Raw genomic sequence first — 17,465 nt, forward strand, 5'->3', positions numbered from 1 at the left:
GTTTTTAGATCCCCGTGGTCAATTCTTTGCTCGTGCAGGATCTTCATGCCTGTGGCAATTTTCAACATAATGTAAATTGCCTGCGGTAGGTCAAAAGGCTCCGGGGTAGTCGACGTGCAAGGTTGCGTGTCGGCTCTTAAACCAACTAGATCGTGTTTAGCCTCAATTCTCTTGTGTAATAAGCTAAAAAGATCATCATCCATGTACTCTAGGACAAGGGAGCAACTCCTCTTGTCAGTAGTCCAGCCATATGTTTTCACAATATTCATGTGATCATCAAGAGCTATCAAGGCAACTGCCTCTCTCTCAAAGATAATCCTCGGTACTCCAACGAAAACTTTTCTTGCAAACCTCTTTTTTTTCCATGTTGTCTCATATCCGTAGCCGGCTAAGCCTTTGCCTAATGGACGCTTGCTGGGTAAGTCCTTCGACTGCAATTGAAATAAAATTGCTTGATTAGAGTTTGAAACAACATCGTTGTTTGCAGTTGTGAAGTCCCCAACTGCAGCAAATTCCTTAATTATCCAAATAGATAGTGAGGATTTTGCATCAATCCCACTAGATTGTATAGTCGCATCAAATGCTTCATCCAATTCGTGAAAGTTTGATTGGTCAACAGTCGCATCAAGTGCTTCATCCAATTCATGAACGTTTGATTGGTCAACAGTCACATCAAGTGCTTCATCTAATTCATGAATACTAGATTGTATTGTCGCATCAAATGATTCATCCAATTCGTGAACACTAGATTGTATAGTCACACCAAATGCTTCATCCAATTTGTAAACACTAGATTGTATAGTCGCATCAAATGCTTCATCCAATTTGTAAACACTAGATTGTATAGTCGCATCAAATGCTTCATCCAATTTGTGAACGTTTGATTGGTCAACAGTCACATCAAATGCTTCATCAAATTTGTGAAAACTAGGTTGTATAGTCGCATCAAATGCTTCATCTAATTTGTGACCAATAGATTGTATATTCACATGAAATGCTTCATCCAATTTGAGAACACTAGGTCGTATACTCGCATCAAATGCTTTATCGAATTTGTGAACAATAGGTTGTATAGTCTCATCAAATGCTTCATCCAATTTATGAATATTTGATTGGTCACATAAATAAGATGTCAAGTTGCCTAATTCATTTGATAAAAATGTTATATTTGAACATCCATGCATATCAAAGGTAGTCAAAGATGTAAGGTTACCCAATTCATTTGGCAATGATGTCAATTTATTGCACCACCCTATATCTAAGGTAGTCAAAGATGTGAGGTTGCCCAATTCATTTGGTAGTGTTGTCAAGCTTGAACACTCTTTATATTTAAGGTAGTCAAAGATGTAAGGTTGCCCAATTCATTTGGCAATGATGTCAACTTTGTGCACAACCCCATATCTAAGGTAGTCAAAGATGTGAGGTTGCCCAATTCATTTGGCAATGATGTCAAGCTTGAACACCCATATATATCTAAGATAATCAAAGATGTGAGGTTGCCCAATTCATTTGGTAGTGTTGTCAAGCTTGAGCACTCCCTTATATTTAATGTAGTCAAAGAGGTAAGGTTGTCCAATTCATTTGGCAATGATGTCAAGCTTTTACAACACTTCATATTTAAGGTAGTTAATAATGTGAGCATGCCCAATTCATTTGGTAATGATGTCAACCTTGAGCACCATTCTATATTTAACCTAGTCAAAGATGTGAGGTTGCCCAATTCAATTGGCAATGATGTCAACTTTGTGCAAAACTCCATATCTAAGGTAGTCAAAGATGTGAGGTTGTCCAATTCATTTGGCAATGATGTCAAGCTTGAACACCCATATATATCTAAGGTAGTCAAAGATGTAAGGTTGCCCAATTCATTTGGCAATGATGTCAACTTATTGCACCATCCCATATGTAAGGTAGTCAAAGATGTGATGTTACCTAATTCATTTGGTAGTGTTGTCAAGCTTGAACACTCCCTTATATTTAAGGTAGTCAAAGATGTAAGGTTGCCCAATTCATTTGGCAATGATGTGAACTTTGTGCACAACCCTATATTTAACGTAGTCAAAGATGTGAGATTGCCCAATTCATTTGGCAATGATGTCAAGCTTGAACACCCATATATATCTAAGATAGTCAAAGATGTGAGGTTGCCCAATTCATTTGGTAGTGTTGTCAAGCTTGAGCACCCCCTTATATTTAATGTAGTCAAAGATGTAAGGTTGCCCAATTCATTTGGCAATGATGTCAAGCTTTTACAACACTTCATATTTAAGATAGTTAAAGATGTGAGCATGCCCAATTCATTTGGTAATGATGTCAACCTTGAGCACCATTCTATATTTAACCTAGTCAAAGATGTGAGGTTGCCCAATTCAATTGGCAATGATGTCAACTTTGTGCAAAACTCCATATCTAAGGTAGTCAAAGATGTGAGGTTGTCCAATTCATTTGGCAATGATGTCAAGCTTGAACACCCATATATATCTAAGGTAGTCAAAGATGTAAGGTTGCCCAATTCATTTGGCAATGATGTCAACTTATTGCACCATCCCATATGTAAGGTAGTCAAAGATGTGATGTTACCTAATTCATTTGGTAGTGTTGTCAAGCTTGAACACTCCCTTATATTTAAGGTAGTCAAAGATGTAAGGTTGCCCAATTCATTTGGCAATGATGTGAACTTTGTGCACAACCCCATATTTAACGTAGTCAAAGATGTGAGATTGCCCAATTCATTTGGCAATGATGTCAAGCTTGAACACCCATATATATCTAAGATAGTCAAAGATGTGAGGTTGCCCAATTCATTTGGTAGTGTTGTCAAGCTTGAGCACCCCCTTATATTTAATGTAGTCAAAGATGTAAGGTTGCCCAATTCATTTGGCAATGATGTCAAGCTTTTACAACACTTCATATTTAAGATAGTTAAAGATGTGAGCATGGCCAATTCATTTGGTAATGATGTCAAGCTTGAGCACCGTTCCATATTTAACCTAGTCAAAGATGTGAGGTTGCCCAATTCATTTGGCAATGATGTCAACTTTGTGCTCAACTCCATATCTAAGATAGTCAAAGATGTGAGGTTGCCCAATTCATTTGGCAATGATGTCAAGCTTGAACACCCATATATATCTAAGATAGTCAAAGATGTGAGGTTGCCCAATTCATTTAGTAGTTTTGTCAAGCTTGAGCACCCCCTTATATTTAAGGTAGTCAAAGATGTGAGGTTGCCCAATTCATTTGGCAATGATGTCAACTTTGTGCACAACCCCATATCTAAGGTAGTCAAAGATGTGAGGTTGCCCAATTCATTTGGCAATGATGTCAAGCTTGAACACCCATATATATCTAAGATAGTCAAAGATGTGAGGTTGTCCAATTCATTTGGTAGTATTGTCAAGCTTGAGCACTCCCTTATATTTAATGTAGTCAAAGATGTAAGGTTGCCCAATTCATTTGGCAATAATATCAAGCTTTTACAACACTTCATATTTAAGGTAGTTAAAGATGTGAGCATGCCCAATTCATTTGGCAATAATATCAAGCTTTTACAACACTTCATATTCAAGGTAGTTAAAGATGTGAGCATGCCCAATTCATTTGGTAATAATGTCAAGCTTGAACACCATTCCATATTTAACGTAGTCAAAGATGTGAGGTTGCCCAATTCATTTGGCAATGATGTCAAGCTTGAACACCCATATATATCTAAGATAGTCAAAGATGTGAGGTTGCCCAATTCATTTGGTAGTGTTGTCAAGCTTAAGCACCCCCTTATATTTAATGTAGTCAAAGATATAAGGTTGCCCAATTCATTTGGCAATGATGTCAAGCTTTTACAATACTTCATATTTAAGGTAGTTAATGATGTGAGCATGCCCAATTCATTTAGTAATGATGTCAACCTTGAGCACCATTCTATATTTAACCTAGTCAAAGATGTGAGGTTGCCCAATTCATTTGGCAATGATATCAACTTTGTGCACAACTGTCATGGACATACATTGGAAGATTCTTCGAATATTCTTCTAGAATATTCCCTAAAGATTCTCTAAAGATTCCTTTAGAAGGTTCTAGAAGATTCTTAGAATATTCCCTAAAGATTCTCTTAGAAGGTTCTAGAATATTCTGATAGATTCTAGGAAGTTGCTCGAGAAGTTTCCTAATTAGTAGAAGTTGTTGGAGAAGCGTCCTAGTTAGCGGAAGTAGCTCGAGAAGCTTCCTATTCAGTAGTATATATAGGAGTCGAGGCTGAAAGGTTCTTCAGTCTCGACAACACATCTCTTAGAGTTCTAGTTCACCTTTCTAGTGTTGTTCTTGTATTCATCTGTTTAATCTAGTTCTGCTACTTCTTCTTGAACTTCTTGTTAGATTTCAAGTCTATATTTTGTGTCCGTGACAGTTTGTCGAGACTGCATTTTCACTGGTATCAGAGCTAGTTCCTTCTCGTTAGAGAGTGGATTACCCCTCTTCTTGAAGGTGTGCTAGTGTTTTAGAGGTTGCGGATTACCCTCCTCTAAACTGATATCTCTTCTTTCTCAATATTGGAGTCTTATTCTTCTTGGAGAGAATGGATTACCCCTCATCTTGGAGTCCTAATGCGTTTTAGAGTTTGCGGAGTATTCTCCTCTAAACCAATATTGTCCTCTTGTCAAAACTCTTTTTTCTTCTTTCTAAAGGTTAGCCGAAGATTAAGACGTTAAAATGGCTGAAAGTTTGGAATCCAAACTAGACGCCATCATAAATGCTCTTGCCTCGTTGTCACATAGGACAACAGAGATCGAAGAAGTCATGGTAGGACTCCATAACAATGGAGCATCTTGGATAGCGCCATCTAAAGCATATCAGCCTCAAACTTCTGCACCAGAAGAAGCAGTTCTACCTCCATTTCAACAAGATCGAGTAGTCCTACAACGAAAGGAGCCTCGAGTTAGTCTTTCGGATAAGTTTGATGGAATTCGTTCCAAGTTTCGAGGTTTTGTCAACCAAATCAGGTTGATAACAATTTTACAGCCCGAACGTTATCCGACGGAGGAAGCGCGTGTTGGGCTTGTTGGAACCTTGCTTACAACACAAGCTTTGTCTTGGTTTACTCCCTTGTTCGAGAAGCGATCGCCAATCCTGAGCAACTTTGAAACGTTCTTGGAGGCGTTTGCAGAAGCATTTGGCGAGCATGATAAAGTTCGATGGGCTACAACAAAGATCCGATCGCTACGACAAGGAACACGCTCTGCATCAGTCTATGCCTCGGATTTCAGACAATTGGCAAGTGACATTAATTGGGGTGAAGAGGCGTTGGTGAGTCAGTTTTATTGGGGCTTGAAGGATGATGTGAAGGACTTGCTGTTATCTCTTCCTGATCCTCAAACGCTCAATGAAGCTATTAGCCAAGCTGTAAAGTGTGACAACCGCCTATTCCAGCGGCGCCAAGACCAACGTCCAAGACACCAAATGACTCGTTACGACGTGACTATGTCTGCAAATAGCTTAAACTCACATTCGGAGGCAACAGACATGCAAATCAACACGGCGCGTGTCCGATCTCTTACTCCAACAGAGAAGAAACGGCGTATGCAGGAAGGGTTATGTTTGTACTGTGGAAAAAGAGGTCACAAGGTTGGAAATTGCCCATAGAAGCAAAATTGGCACCCTGTCAAGACTAGAAGTGCGATGATTCCGGAAAACGACGACGCCCAGCCACAGTAGGAACCGTGTGGCAAGACAATCTAATATCACGACAACAATCAGGTTCCTCCTTCTCTGTCCAACCTGCCTGTTGTTTTACAATTCCTTTGTTTTTAGGCCTTCAAAAATAAAAAACTTTAGCTTTATTGGATTCGGGGGCATCTACTTGTTTTTTAGATGAAGAGTTTGCTAAACGCCACAAGATCCGTTTAGTACAGAAGTCCAAACCTGTTCACGTAGAGGTGATAGATGGACGACCCTTATTGTCAGGCAACGTTACCCACGAATCAGAACCTATAGAAGTGGTGTTTAAGGACCATAGTAGTCACGTTGTTTTTAATATTATTAGAACCCCATCAAGCCCTGTTATCCTTGGTCTTTCTTGGTTAGAAGATCATAATCCGTCCATTGATTGGAGGCTACGAAGGATAACATTCCCTGAAAAAAATAATAATAAACCTGTTGGTAGAACCTACATGAAGAAATCCATGTTTATTGGAGCGAGAGCGTTCCTAAGATCGTCCAAGGAAGGCGCACCATTTGTCATTTATGCAGCTCCAACTAGCGGCGAGAATATCTCAACATCGAATATACCAGAGCAATATAGGGATTTTGAAGACGTGTTTCAGAAGAAGAACGCCGATATATTGCCGGAACATCGACCATATGATTGCGCCATAGACTTGGAGGAAGGAGCGCAACCACCTTTTGGTCCAATATACAACCTATCGCAGACGGAGTTGACAGAATTGCGGAAGTACATCGATGAGAATCTAGCCAAGAATTTTATTCGACATTCAAAGTCGCCAACTGGAGCACCAATCCTATTCGTGAAGAAAAAGGATGGCTCACTGCGGATGTGCGTGGACTACCGAGGACTCAACAAGGTGACCAAGAAAAATCGCTATCCCTTACCTTTGATCTCCGGCCTCTTAGATCAACTTGGACGTGCAAGGATTTTTACAAAGATTGATTTAAGAGGAGCCTACAACCTTGTGCGAATCAAAGAAGGAGATGAATGGAAGACAGCCTTTCGTACAAGGTATGGCCATTTTGAGTACAATGTCATGCCTTTTGGTCTTACCAATGCTTCAGCGGTCTTTCAGCATATGATGAACGACATCTTTCGGGAGTACCTCGATGACTTTGTTGTCATCTATCTGGATGATATTTTGATATTTTCCAAGAATGAAGAAGAACATGAGAAGCACGTTTGTTTGGTTCTTGAAAAACTACGCGAAGGAGGACTCTATGCCAAGTTGGAGAAGTGTCAATTTCACCAGAATGAGATGGAATTTTTGAGCTTCATTACGACTACAGAGGGCTTGAAGATGGATCCAAAAAAGGTAGAAGCAATTATATCTTGGGAAGTTCCGAAGACGGTTAGAGATGTTCAGTGTTTTCTTGGATTTGCTAACTTCTATCGGATCTTCATCAAGAATTATTCTCAAGTTGCTGCACCACTCACGCGTCTAACAAGCAAAGACAAGCTCGAATGGAGATTACAAGCAGCAAAAGCATTTCAAGATCTCAAGACGGCATTCACTACGGCTCCAATCTTGGTACACCCTGACTTTGCAAAGGCTTTCTATTTAGAGACCGATGCTTCAGATTTTGCTTTGGGAGCTGTGCTTTCACAGATGGGCATAGACAAGAAGCTTCACCCAGTTGCGTTCTATTCACGAAAGTTCTCTGCTGCTGAGATCAACTACGAGATCCACGACAAAGAGCTGCTTGCTATAGTGGATGCCTTCCAAGAGTGGCGTCACTTCCTCGAAGGAGCTGCACATCTAGTGACTGTTTATACAGACCACAAGAAGTTGGAGTACTTCATGACAGCTCGAATTTTGAATCGTCGTCAAGCTCGATGGAATATGTCTCTATCACGATTTGACTTTATTATCACCTACCGCCCTGGAAAACAGCAAGGATTATCTGACGCATTATCGAGGAGATCGTATCTTGCGCCAAAGGCTGGAGAAGCAGCATTTGATCAACAATGTACAACATTGTTGAAACTAGAAAAATTCAGGATTTTTACTACTGTTGCAACTATCGATGACGGCTTCCTCAGCGAGGTACGTACTGCGACCATTGAGGATTCTATAGCTCTTGACATCAAACAACGTGTCGATAATGACAAGTTTAAGGTGGAGGGAGATCTTCTGTATTTTGAGGAGCGGTTGTATATCTCGAAAGGACCAACTCGACTCCGAGTACTTCAATCTCGCCACGACTTTCCAGCTGCGGGACATTTTGGATTCAACAAGACTTTGGAGCTCATTTCACGAGATTTTTGGTGGCCCCAAATGTGGAAGGATGTGAAGGAATTTGTCCTTTCTTGTGATGTTTGTTCAAGATCCAAGATCCCTCGACATCGTCCGTATGGACTTCTCCAGCCATTGCCTATTCCGCACCGACTATGGTCTTCAGTTTCTATGGACTTCATTACGGACCTACCGCCATCGAATTCATTTGACAGCATCTTTGTTGTGGTGGATCGATTTACAAAGATGGCGCATTTCGTGCCTTGCAAGAAAACATCGTCAAGTGAAGACACCGCAAGACTCTTTCTTGATAACATATATCGTTATCATGGCCTACCAGATGATATCGTGTCGGATCGAGGTACTCAGTTTGTATCCAAGTTTTGGAGGTCCCTCTTTGAGATATTGAAGGTGGATATTAAGCTCTCTTCGGCTTTTCATCCTCAAACTGACGGTCAAACGGAGCGGGTGAATCAAGTTTTGGAGCAATATTTACGATGCAGCATCAACTATCAACAAGATGATTGGACTGCATATCTACCGCTTGCTGAGTTCGCATACAACAATACTCTTCATGCGTCAACTCAACAAACACCATTCTTCTCCAACTACGGATACCACCCCAAGCTCGATTTATTGAGTTCTTCAGCAAATAACAACCCAGCAGCTGAAGGATTTGTGAAGCAACTATCGGAGCTTCAAGCGACGTTGAAGCTTCAATTGCAATCTGCCCAAGAGAGTTACAAGGCATCTGCAGATAAATATCGAAATGAGGCACCTACTTTTAAAGTTGGAAGTAAAGTATGGCTTCTTCGACGGAATATCAAGACCAAGCGGCCATGTGACAAATTGGACTATCGGAGATTAGGGCCATTTGTTATCGGGAAGCAGATCAATCCGGTGGCATATCGTCTGGAGTTACCAGCTACTATGAAGGTACATCCAGTCTTTCACGTGTCTTTGTTGGAACCTTATCGAGAGTCAGCTTTTCCCCAAAGAGTACAAAGTCCGCCACCAAGTATCGAAATTGAAAACCATGAGGAATACGAGGTGGAAAAGGTACTAGATTCACGGCGTAATAGGAGAAAATTGGAGTATTTAGTGCATTGGAGTGGATACGACATCAATGAACGAACGTGGGAGCGTGCCGAAAATCTTGCCAATGCACCAAAAAAGGTACAAGAATTTCATCAACGATATCCTCATAAACCTAAGCCGATTCAACGATAGCTTCTTGCTGAAGCTTGCTCATCAAGTAGCATAAAAAGGGGAGAGGGCACCTCCAAAACCCATAGTTCGATAGTGTAGAACTTTGTTAGCAACTATAGTTTGCTCTCATCATTTTAGCCTTTAGACATGGATAGTCAAGATACTACACTTGTTATGTCATCTCAAGCGACTAGCTCACAAAGACGACCGCGAGATGAAGAACCGCCTGCACCACGACGACCTCGAAGGATACCGAGCAACAGATCGCTAGTAATTGTATTTGAGGTCGAGCCTGCCTACGACGGTCAGCCAGAAGGTGTGTTTGGAGGACAGTTTCACAATGGAGACATAGAAGTCCACGCTTGGTCAGAGGTTGAAGGTGTTGGTCACTACCGTTGGCTCCAAGGGCCGATGAATCATTTGCCTCGCGAACAACAATTGGAATTCATAGCGGATGTGATGCGACAGATTTTCATTTTCTTGCGTTGGTATTGACTAATAACAACATTGCTTCTCGGAGACCTCAAAGCTAGAAGAGGAGGTGATGTCATGGACATACATTGGAAGATTCTTCGAATATTCTTCTAGAATATTCTCTAAAGATTCTCTAAAGATTCTTTTAGAAGGTTCTAGAAGATTCTTAGAATATTCCCTAAAGATTCTCTTAGAAGGTTCTAGAATATTCTTAGAAGGTTCTAGAATATTCTGATAGATTCTAGGAAGTTGCTCGAGAAGTTTCCTAATTAGTAGAAGTTGTTGGAGAAGCGTCCTAGTTAGCGGAAGTAGCTCGAGAAGCTTCCTATTCAGTAGTATATATAGGAGTCGAGGCTGAAAGGTTCTTCAGTCTCGACAACACATCTCTTAGAGTTCTAGCTCACCTTTCTGGTGTTGTTCTTGTACTCATCTGTTTAATCTAGTTCTGCTACTTCTTCTTGAACTTCTTGTTAGATTTCAAGTCTATATTTTGTGTCCGTGACAACAACTCCATATCTAAGGTAGTCTAAGATGTGACGTTGCCCAACTCATTTGGCAATGATGTCAAGCTTGAAAACCCATATATATCTAAGATTGTCAAAGATGTAAGGTTGCCCAATTCATTTGGCAATGATGTCAAGTTTTTACAACACTTCATATTTAATTTAGTTATCGATGTAAGCATGCCCAATTCATTTGGTAATGATGTCAACCTTGAGCATCATTCTATATTTAACCTAGTCAAAGATGTGAGGTTGCCCAATTCATTTGGCAATGATGTCAACTTTGTGCACAACCCCATATCTAAGGTAGTCAAAGATGTGAGGTTGCCCAATTCATTTGGCAATGATGTCAAGCTTGAAGATCCATATATATCTAAGGTAGTCAAAGATGTAAGGTTGTCCAATTCATTTGGCAATGATGTCAACTTATTGCACCACCCTATATGTAAGGTAGTCAAAGATGTGACGTTGCTTAATTCATTTGGTAGTGTTGTCAAGCTTGAACACTCCCTTATATTTAAGGTAGTCAAAGATGTGAGGTTGCCCAATTCATTTGGCAATGATGTCAAGCTTGAACACACATATATATCTAAAATAGTCAAAGATGTGAGGTTGCCCAATTCATTTGGCAATGATGTCAAGCTTGAGCACTCCCTTATATTTAATGTAGTCAAAGATGTAAGGTTGCCCAATTCATTTGGCAATGATATCAAACTTTTACAACACTTCATATTTAAGGTAGTTAAAGATGTGAGCATGCCCAATTCATTTGGTAATAATGTCAAGCTTGAACACCATTCCATATTTAACGTAGTCAAAGATATGAGGTTGCCCAATTCATTTGGCAATGATGTCAAGCTTGAACACCCATATATATCTAAGATAGTCAAAGATGTGAGGTTGCCCAATTCATTTGGTAGTGTTGTCAAGCTTGAGCACCCCCTTATATTTAATGTAGTCAAAGATATAAGGTTGCCCAATTCATTTGGCAATGATGTCAAGCTTTTACAATACTTCATATTTAAGGTAGTTAATGATGTGAGCATGCCCAATTCATTTGGTAATGATGTCAACCTTGAGCACCATTCTATATTTAACCTAGTCAAAGATGTGAGGTTGCCCAATTCATTTGGCAATGATGTCAACTTTGTGCACTACTCCATATCTAAGGTAGTCAAAGATGTGACGTTGCCCAATTCATTTGGCAATGATGTCAAGCTTGAACACCCATATATATCTAAGATAGTCAAAGATATAAGGTTGCCCAATTCATTTGGCAATGATGTCAAGCTTTTACAACACTTCATATTTAAGGTAGTTAACGATGTGAGCATGCCCAATTCATTTGGTAATGATGTCAACCTTGAGCACCATTCTATATTTAACCTAGTCAAAGATGTGAGGTTGCCCAATTCATTTGGCAATGATGTCAACTTTGTGCACAACCCCATATCTAAGGTAGTCAAAGATTTGAGGTTGCCCAATTCATTTGGCAATGATGTCAACTTATTGCACCACCCTATATGTAAGGTAGTCAAAGATGTGACATTGCCTAATTCATTTGGTAGTGTTGTCAAGCTTGAACACTCCCTTATATTTAAGGTAGTCAAAGATGTGAGGTTGCCCAATTCATTTGGCAATGATGTCAAGCTTGAACACCCATATATATCTAAAATAGTCAAAGATGTGAGGTTGCCCAATTCATTTGGTAGTGTTATCAAGCTTGAGCACTCCCTTATATTTAATGTAGTCAAAGATGTAAGGTTGCCCAATTCATTTGGCAATAATATCAAGCTTTTACAACACTTCATATTCAAGGTAGTTAAAGATGTGAGCATGCCCAATTCATTTGGTAATAATGTCAAGTTTGAACACCATTCCATATTTAACGTAGTCAAAGATGTGAGGTTGCCCAATTCATTTGGCAATGATGTCAAGCTTGAACACCCATATATATCTAAGATAGTCAAAGATGTGAGGTTGCCTAATTCATTTGGTAGTGTTGTCAAGCTTGAGCACCCCCTTATATTTAAGGTAGTCAAAGATGTAAGATTGCCCAATTCATTTGGCAATGATGTTAAGCTTCCACAACTCTTCATATTTAAGGTAGTTAAAGATGTGAGCATGCCCAATTCATTTGGTAATGATGTCAAGCTTGAGCACTTATTTATAATTAAGGTAGTCAAAGATATGAAGTCGCCCAACTCATTTAGCAATGATGTCAACCTTGGTTTTTGTTCAATATGTCTTCTTTCTTCAACAAAACCTTCAATGCTACAATATAGGCTTGATATTCTCTCCAAACATTCCCATAGATACCTTCTATGTTTGATATAGTGTCAATATCTTAGAAACAATCATTAGATTGTTTCATACTAGTTAGATATCTTTCCTTCCATATACATGGTGGTGTATACCTCAATATATTTCTTGATCAACTCCAAAACATATGCCATACTCAATTGCTCACAAATTTTCCAATATTCAACCTGTTCATGTTCACATACATTCACAAAAGTACATTAGATTTACTTTCTTGACTATTCTACACTCACAATTGTACATTACATTTACTTTCTTGACTATTCTACACTCTCCTCTCTACATTGCTAGAGCAAGCATATCATCTTCTATCCTACACAACACATGTATCTTTCTAGCAATACCCAGGTGCTCAAAGAAGAGAACCTATAATTCACTACGATAACGTCCATCATGTCCACCTAATGAATTGGCGTACCCATTCCAAATCAGATGCAGATCCTGCGTTTTGTACAAGTACCTTCGGCACATTTTACTATGATCTCATACATCTGCACAAGCATTTGAAACATGCGACTGCCCACAACATTCACCTCATAAGAAAGTGTGTCCACAGACGGAGCAGTCGACGCTGGTGTGAACGATAAGCTTAAAGGATACCGCACATGCACTAGTGGAGGAGGAAATCTGCTCATAAACAAGCTCCCGAATAAAAAATTCGCACCCACATCAGTTCCACTTGCGTACTCCTGGAACTTCCGTAAAACCGGACGCCGTGATAGTGACAAATTGTTATGATCTTTCAAAAAAGACAATTGCGCAAGTAAACGTCATCGATGAGAAACTAAGAACGTGAATGAAGTTACCAGTACAACACTCTGGTTGAAAGACGTAACAAATTTTGGAAGCCAACCATCCGTGAAATTTCCGAGCACAGATTCCGACCACTCGGTGACATCTTCATTACGGACGAGATGCTGATCATGGAACTACCCATGTGAAACGGGAATCAATACATTAATTGTTTCTTTCAGGCACCAGTTTTTCAACCCAATGAATTATGAAGCCATCAAGGCTTGAAATTTCAAGGTGTAAATGGTTTAACGGTCAACTAAGTTAATTTTCTCGTCCAATCCCAGGCAAACTACATAATTGTTTCGATCTATACGGGGAGGGGAGGGGGGGGGTGCACTAGTTGAACTGGATATCAAGCACGATAAGCAGTTCTTGCTGAATTGAGCTCCTACCTCAAAAGATTCAGATTCAATATCACCAGCTCAGAACTTCATTGACTCAGACAACCTAAAATTGCTTCAAACCAGAAAGTAGACCGTCGGCAGAAAGAATCCATGTTTGCGTTTCCAAATAGCATGATGCAGGGATAACCTGAAATGATCTGTGACTGCTTTAAGGCTAGCTAGGTATGTAGTTGACAAACATATAGCTACCCACAGCAACGAAAGTGACACGGTACAGATCGATAGACCCTCGTTCCTGATAAAAAAGCGCACTCGCAAACAATAAAACGAAATTGCATGTAGACCCTCCTAACTAGAAACGAAGTGCTGATGTCAAAACGTATCAGCCTACGGTCACTTAAGTTTCAACTCGACATAAGAATATGCATTTGCAACGTTGGACCTAAGAATTGGAAACAATCAAAGTTGGGAAGCATACGGCACACGAACCCGGGGCTGCCAAGAGATCCCCAGAACGCCATGAAATCAGGCAAGTGGAGGAGTGTTGAGGAGTTAACAGACGAGGAATGTGAGAGAGCAGGTTCGGATGGGAACTGTGAGGCCCGGTTCACCGCAGAGAGAGGAGGGAGCACTGTGCAGAAACAGAGATCGAAAGAGCAAGAGAAGAGAAGATAGGTGAGAAGAGCATACATACCTGGGACGCAGGCAGGCAGGGAAACGAGAGGCGAGGGAAGGGGCAAGTTGCAGTGCAAATGACGTTTGGGTGGAGATGGCAGTGATGCGTTCGTAAGATTACAGGCATCGGGAAAGCGAAGGGGTGGCGAGAGTCACGAGAGCAATAAAGAAGGAGGAAATGAGCGGAGGGGGAGGAGGACGGCACGGCAGTGCAGGGAAGAGCAGAGTTAGGGCTAGAGAGGGAGGGAGGGTTAGGGGTAGGGGTAGGGACGAGGGGCATATTGTAAGCTGTCAAGGCCGCAAGACCAGATGAGGAGACGCAGCTAGACCGATTATAGATGATGGCATTGATGCATTTCCACTCAACCCAACAAAGTCGTCACCTCGACTTTCCTCACTCACTCTCTCATTGCTGTGCTGTTAATCCCCCTCCCTCCTTCGGATGTGTGCTTCCACCAGCATTCACGCCTTCGATGATGTGGTATTGATTCCATTGCTGTTTGCGTTGCCAAGTCTCCTTCGGTTAGGGTTAGGGAGGAGGGGCATCATAAATCTGCATCTTCGTTTGTTGCATAAATCTGCTACACTGCATTGCATTTCGACCCATCATGTTTGTCCTTCTGTAATCACATTAATGTCCTTCCACAATGAGCACCTATTGCATTGTAAGCCCAACTCAGAACACTATGGGCTTTCTACAGGTTTTGAGGATTTAAGAATTTCCATATTGTTCATGAAATTATTACATAAAACATCATTTCCACTCATTTAATATAAGGCTCCAGTGCATAGAATTCTTTCATCATCCAAAAGGATCAAACACCACATTATTTGTTTGACTTGGTCTAAATTTTTTGATTCAAAATTTTAAAAACTTATGAATTTTGAAAAGATTTGTTGTTCTTATCAATTTCTTTTGCAAGAATACAGTCCTTTCTAGCTACTTTCAAGTTAGTATTACGAAAACAAATGTTTCTTTTGAAATAAATTTTTTATATTTTTACTTTTAATATTTAATTTTTATAATTTCATTTGTTTTTATGTTTGGTGATATATATATATATATATATATATATATACAATCATTTTTGATTTCGGGACAATCTCTTTTTATTTCAAACAGAAAAAAAAAATCTATTTCACATATATACAATTTTTAATTTTTAAGTTCAATTAAACTAATAAATAAAATATTTACTTATGTATTTTTTGATAATTATAAAAAAATGTGCTAATTGTAAAGAATAACACAAATAATGATTGTTATCTCTTAAAAAATCTTCAAAGTTACATAAAAGTAAATAAGTTTAAATACTTATATTTTAAAGAGAGCATTGTTTAAATGTTTTTGATATAGACAAACAAAACATGTATCCATTTCATCTTTATTTGTATCAACTTCTAGGCTAAATGTTTGTATGCCTTTTGTTTTGCAAGGAATTCATATAATGATATCATTTTTATAGTGTTGTATTCTTATTATAAATCATCATTATTTAAAGAATGTCATAGTATCAAGTTAAAAAACACATACAACAACAACAACTTTAAAGTGATATTTAAGGTATATAAAATATTATAAAAAAACTATAAAAATATATAGTTTACACTTTTATTTATTTTAGGATTCCAAATAATGACTTAATTAAAATTAACAGCAAGGAATCATAAAATAATTAAAATACAACTATGTAAAGTAAAATTAATAAAACATGGTTTTTATAAATCTTAAATAATATATATGTATATTAAGCTTGTTATATATATATATATATATATATATGTTTATTTATTTATTCTACTATATATATACTTAAATACAATATCTTAAACTGCTATAATATTTTGGTAGTCTTGGAGCCACTTTAAAAAAAGGTTTTTGATAAACTAATAATTGTTGTATTTAGATTAGCAAAAAGATGACAAAAATTGTTTGAGTTTTGTGGAATAGGTCAAGCATGGATAGATAGAAAATCGTTATCTTAGACAGAAGTTTCTTAGTTACTCTTTCTTATTGCTAATCTAATAGTATTTTTTCTTCTTTGTCCTAAGCATGGTCACCAATTTTTCTTGTTCATGTATGATATGTACTTCTATAAACAATTGTTTCTTCAAAGATTTCTTTTTATACTATCTAACTATCTAAGTGTATTTTGCAAAAACAATTGGCACTATATTCACTTATACATATATATATATATATATATATATGTATGTATATGAAATTAAAAAAATACTCTTGTAAATGATGTTTAATTTCCATAGTAATATTCAATTCACAATTTATTTGGTGATGTAGCAAACCTTGTTATTAATTTTGTATGTTATTTTCACTTGTGGTATAATAATTCATAAATATTACTTCACATAAATGCATTTGAAAACTAGGGCCCCTCTTCTTATTTTTATCTTTTTAAATGTTTTTAAGAACAATTATTAATTTAAAGACATTGGTATAAATCCTGGTTTAGTAGAGTAATAATATATATATATATATATATATATATATATGCATATATATGAATGTGTGTGTCTGCATGCTTTTAATTAATTGACTTAAATTTAATTGATTTAAAAAATTACAAAATTACAAAAATTACAAAGACTAAATTACTTAAATACCAATCAATCAATGGGTGTATTATTCTAGTTTTGAATTCTAATTTAATGTATGTATGAGTTTTTATTTATTTATTTATTAGGATTTTACAAATTGTATGAATTTAATATTTTGAAGAATATCTCAGTATAATTTGGAAAAAAATTGAAGACTTCTCAACTGTTATTGAACTTTCAATGTAGTACGTCTGCGTCTGTATTGTTTTTAACTTTTGTGAAGGTTGTATATTAGATTGTGTATAGATGTTTCAGAGTTACTTTCAATAAATAAATAATATTTATATGGTGATAATTTTTTTATCTTAATTTGAAGTTATTTGTATGTTATGTAAAATAAGACTTTAAAAGTGTTCATGTAGGTGACTTATAAATTTGAATATTGTAATAGAAGACAATCTGCTTCTTGTTTACGTTGGGGTACAGACTGGTTGGTTAATTATCTTGATCCCTTTATTGTTTTACAAAAAATAATACTTTCAAGCAGTATTTTAAAAAAAACACTCAAATCTAAACTGAGGAAATACGATGTTACTAGCTTTAGTATTGGAATGTATTGTAAATGTTAAAAAAGTAAA

The 17,465-nt window shown here is 37.8% G+C and overlaps 2 protein-coding genes across 4 annotated transcripts; one reads left to right on the plus strand and one right to left on the minus strand.

Annotated features, from left to right (window-relative positions):
• The first annotated feature begins 10,269 nt into the window (after positions 1 to 10,269).
• LOC149987535 (uncharacterized) lies at positions 10,270 to 11,897 on the plus strand. The gene is made up of 2 exons (XM_090243887.1): positions 10,270 to 11,305; positions 11,886 to 11,897. The coding sequence occupies exons 1-2, from the start codon at positions 10,316 to 10,318 to the stop codon at positions 11,895 to 11,897; spliced, it is 1,002 nt and encodes a 333-aa protein (XP_090100013.1). The 5' UTR covers positions 10,270 to 10,315.
• A 427-nt stretch (positions 11,898 to 12,324) lies between these two features.
• LOC112294151 (uncharacterized) lies at positions 12,325 to 14,695 on the minus strand. 3 transcript variants are annotated; one of them, XR_016497891.1, is made up of 3 exons: positions 14,291 to 14,512; positions 12,991 to 13,196; positions 12,325 to 12,624 (listed from the first exon to the last, which is right to left on the minus strand). XR_016497891.1 is itself a non-coding variant. In XM_073540027.2 (3 exons), exons 1-2 carry the CDS (start codon positions 14,549 to 14,551, stop codon positions 12,992 to 12,994), a joined length of 354 nt encoding a protein of 117 aa, XP_073396128.1. In that variant the 5' UTR covers positions 14,552 to 14,695; the 3' UTR covers positions 12,355 to 12,624; position 12,991. The 3 variants fall into 3 exon arrangements, 1 of the variants encoding a protein (XP_073396128.1); XR_012219329.2 differs by lacking the exon at positions 12,991 to 13,196 and adding an exon at positions 12,876 to 12,973 and having other exon boundaries at positions 12,355 to 12,624; positions 14,291 to 14,695; XM_073540027.2 differs by having other exon boundaries at positions 12,355 to 12,624; positions 12,991 to 13,084; positions 14,291 to 14,695.
• Between the last annotated feature and the right edge of the window lie 2,770 nt (positions 14,696 to 17,465).

The sequence above is a fragment of the Physcomitrium patens genome, chromosome 17 (assembly GCF_059467195.1).
Source record: "Physcomitrium patens ecotype Gransden chromosome 17, ASM5946719v1, whole genome shotgun sequence".
Lineage (NCBI taxonomy): Eukaryota > Viridiplantae > Streptophyta > Bryopsida > Funariales > Funariaceae > Physcomitrium > Physcomitrium patens.

Coding starts and splice junctions, on each gene's coding strand:
- LOC112294151 (XM_073540027.2), bottom strand. CDS start 14,551: ATGCCCCTCGTCCCTACCCCTACCCCTAACCCTCCCTCCCTCTCTAGC. Junction 13,085..14,290: donor CCTGCCTGCCTGCGTCCCAG/GTATGTATGCTC, acceptor GTTTATGAGCAG/ATTTCCTCCTCCACTAGTGC.
- LOC149987535 (XM_090243887.1), top strand. CDS start 10,316: ATGCCCAATTCATTTGGTAATGATGTCAACCTTGAGCATCATTCTATA.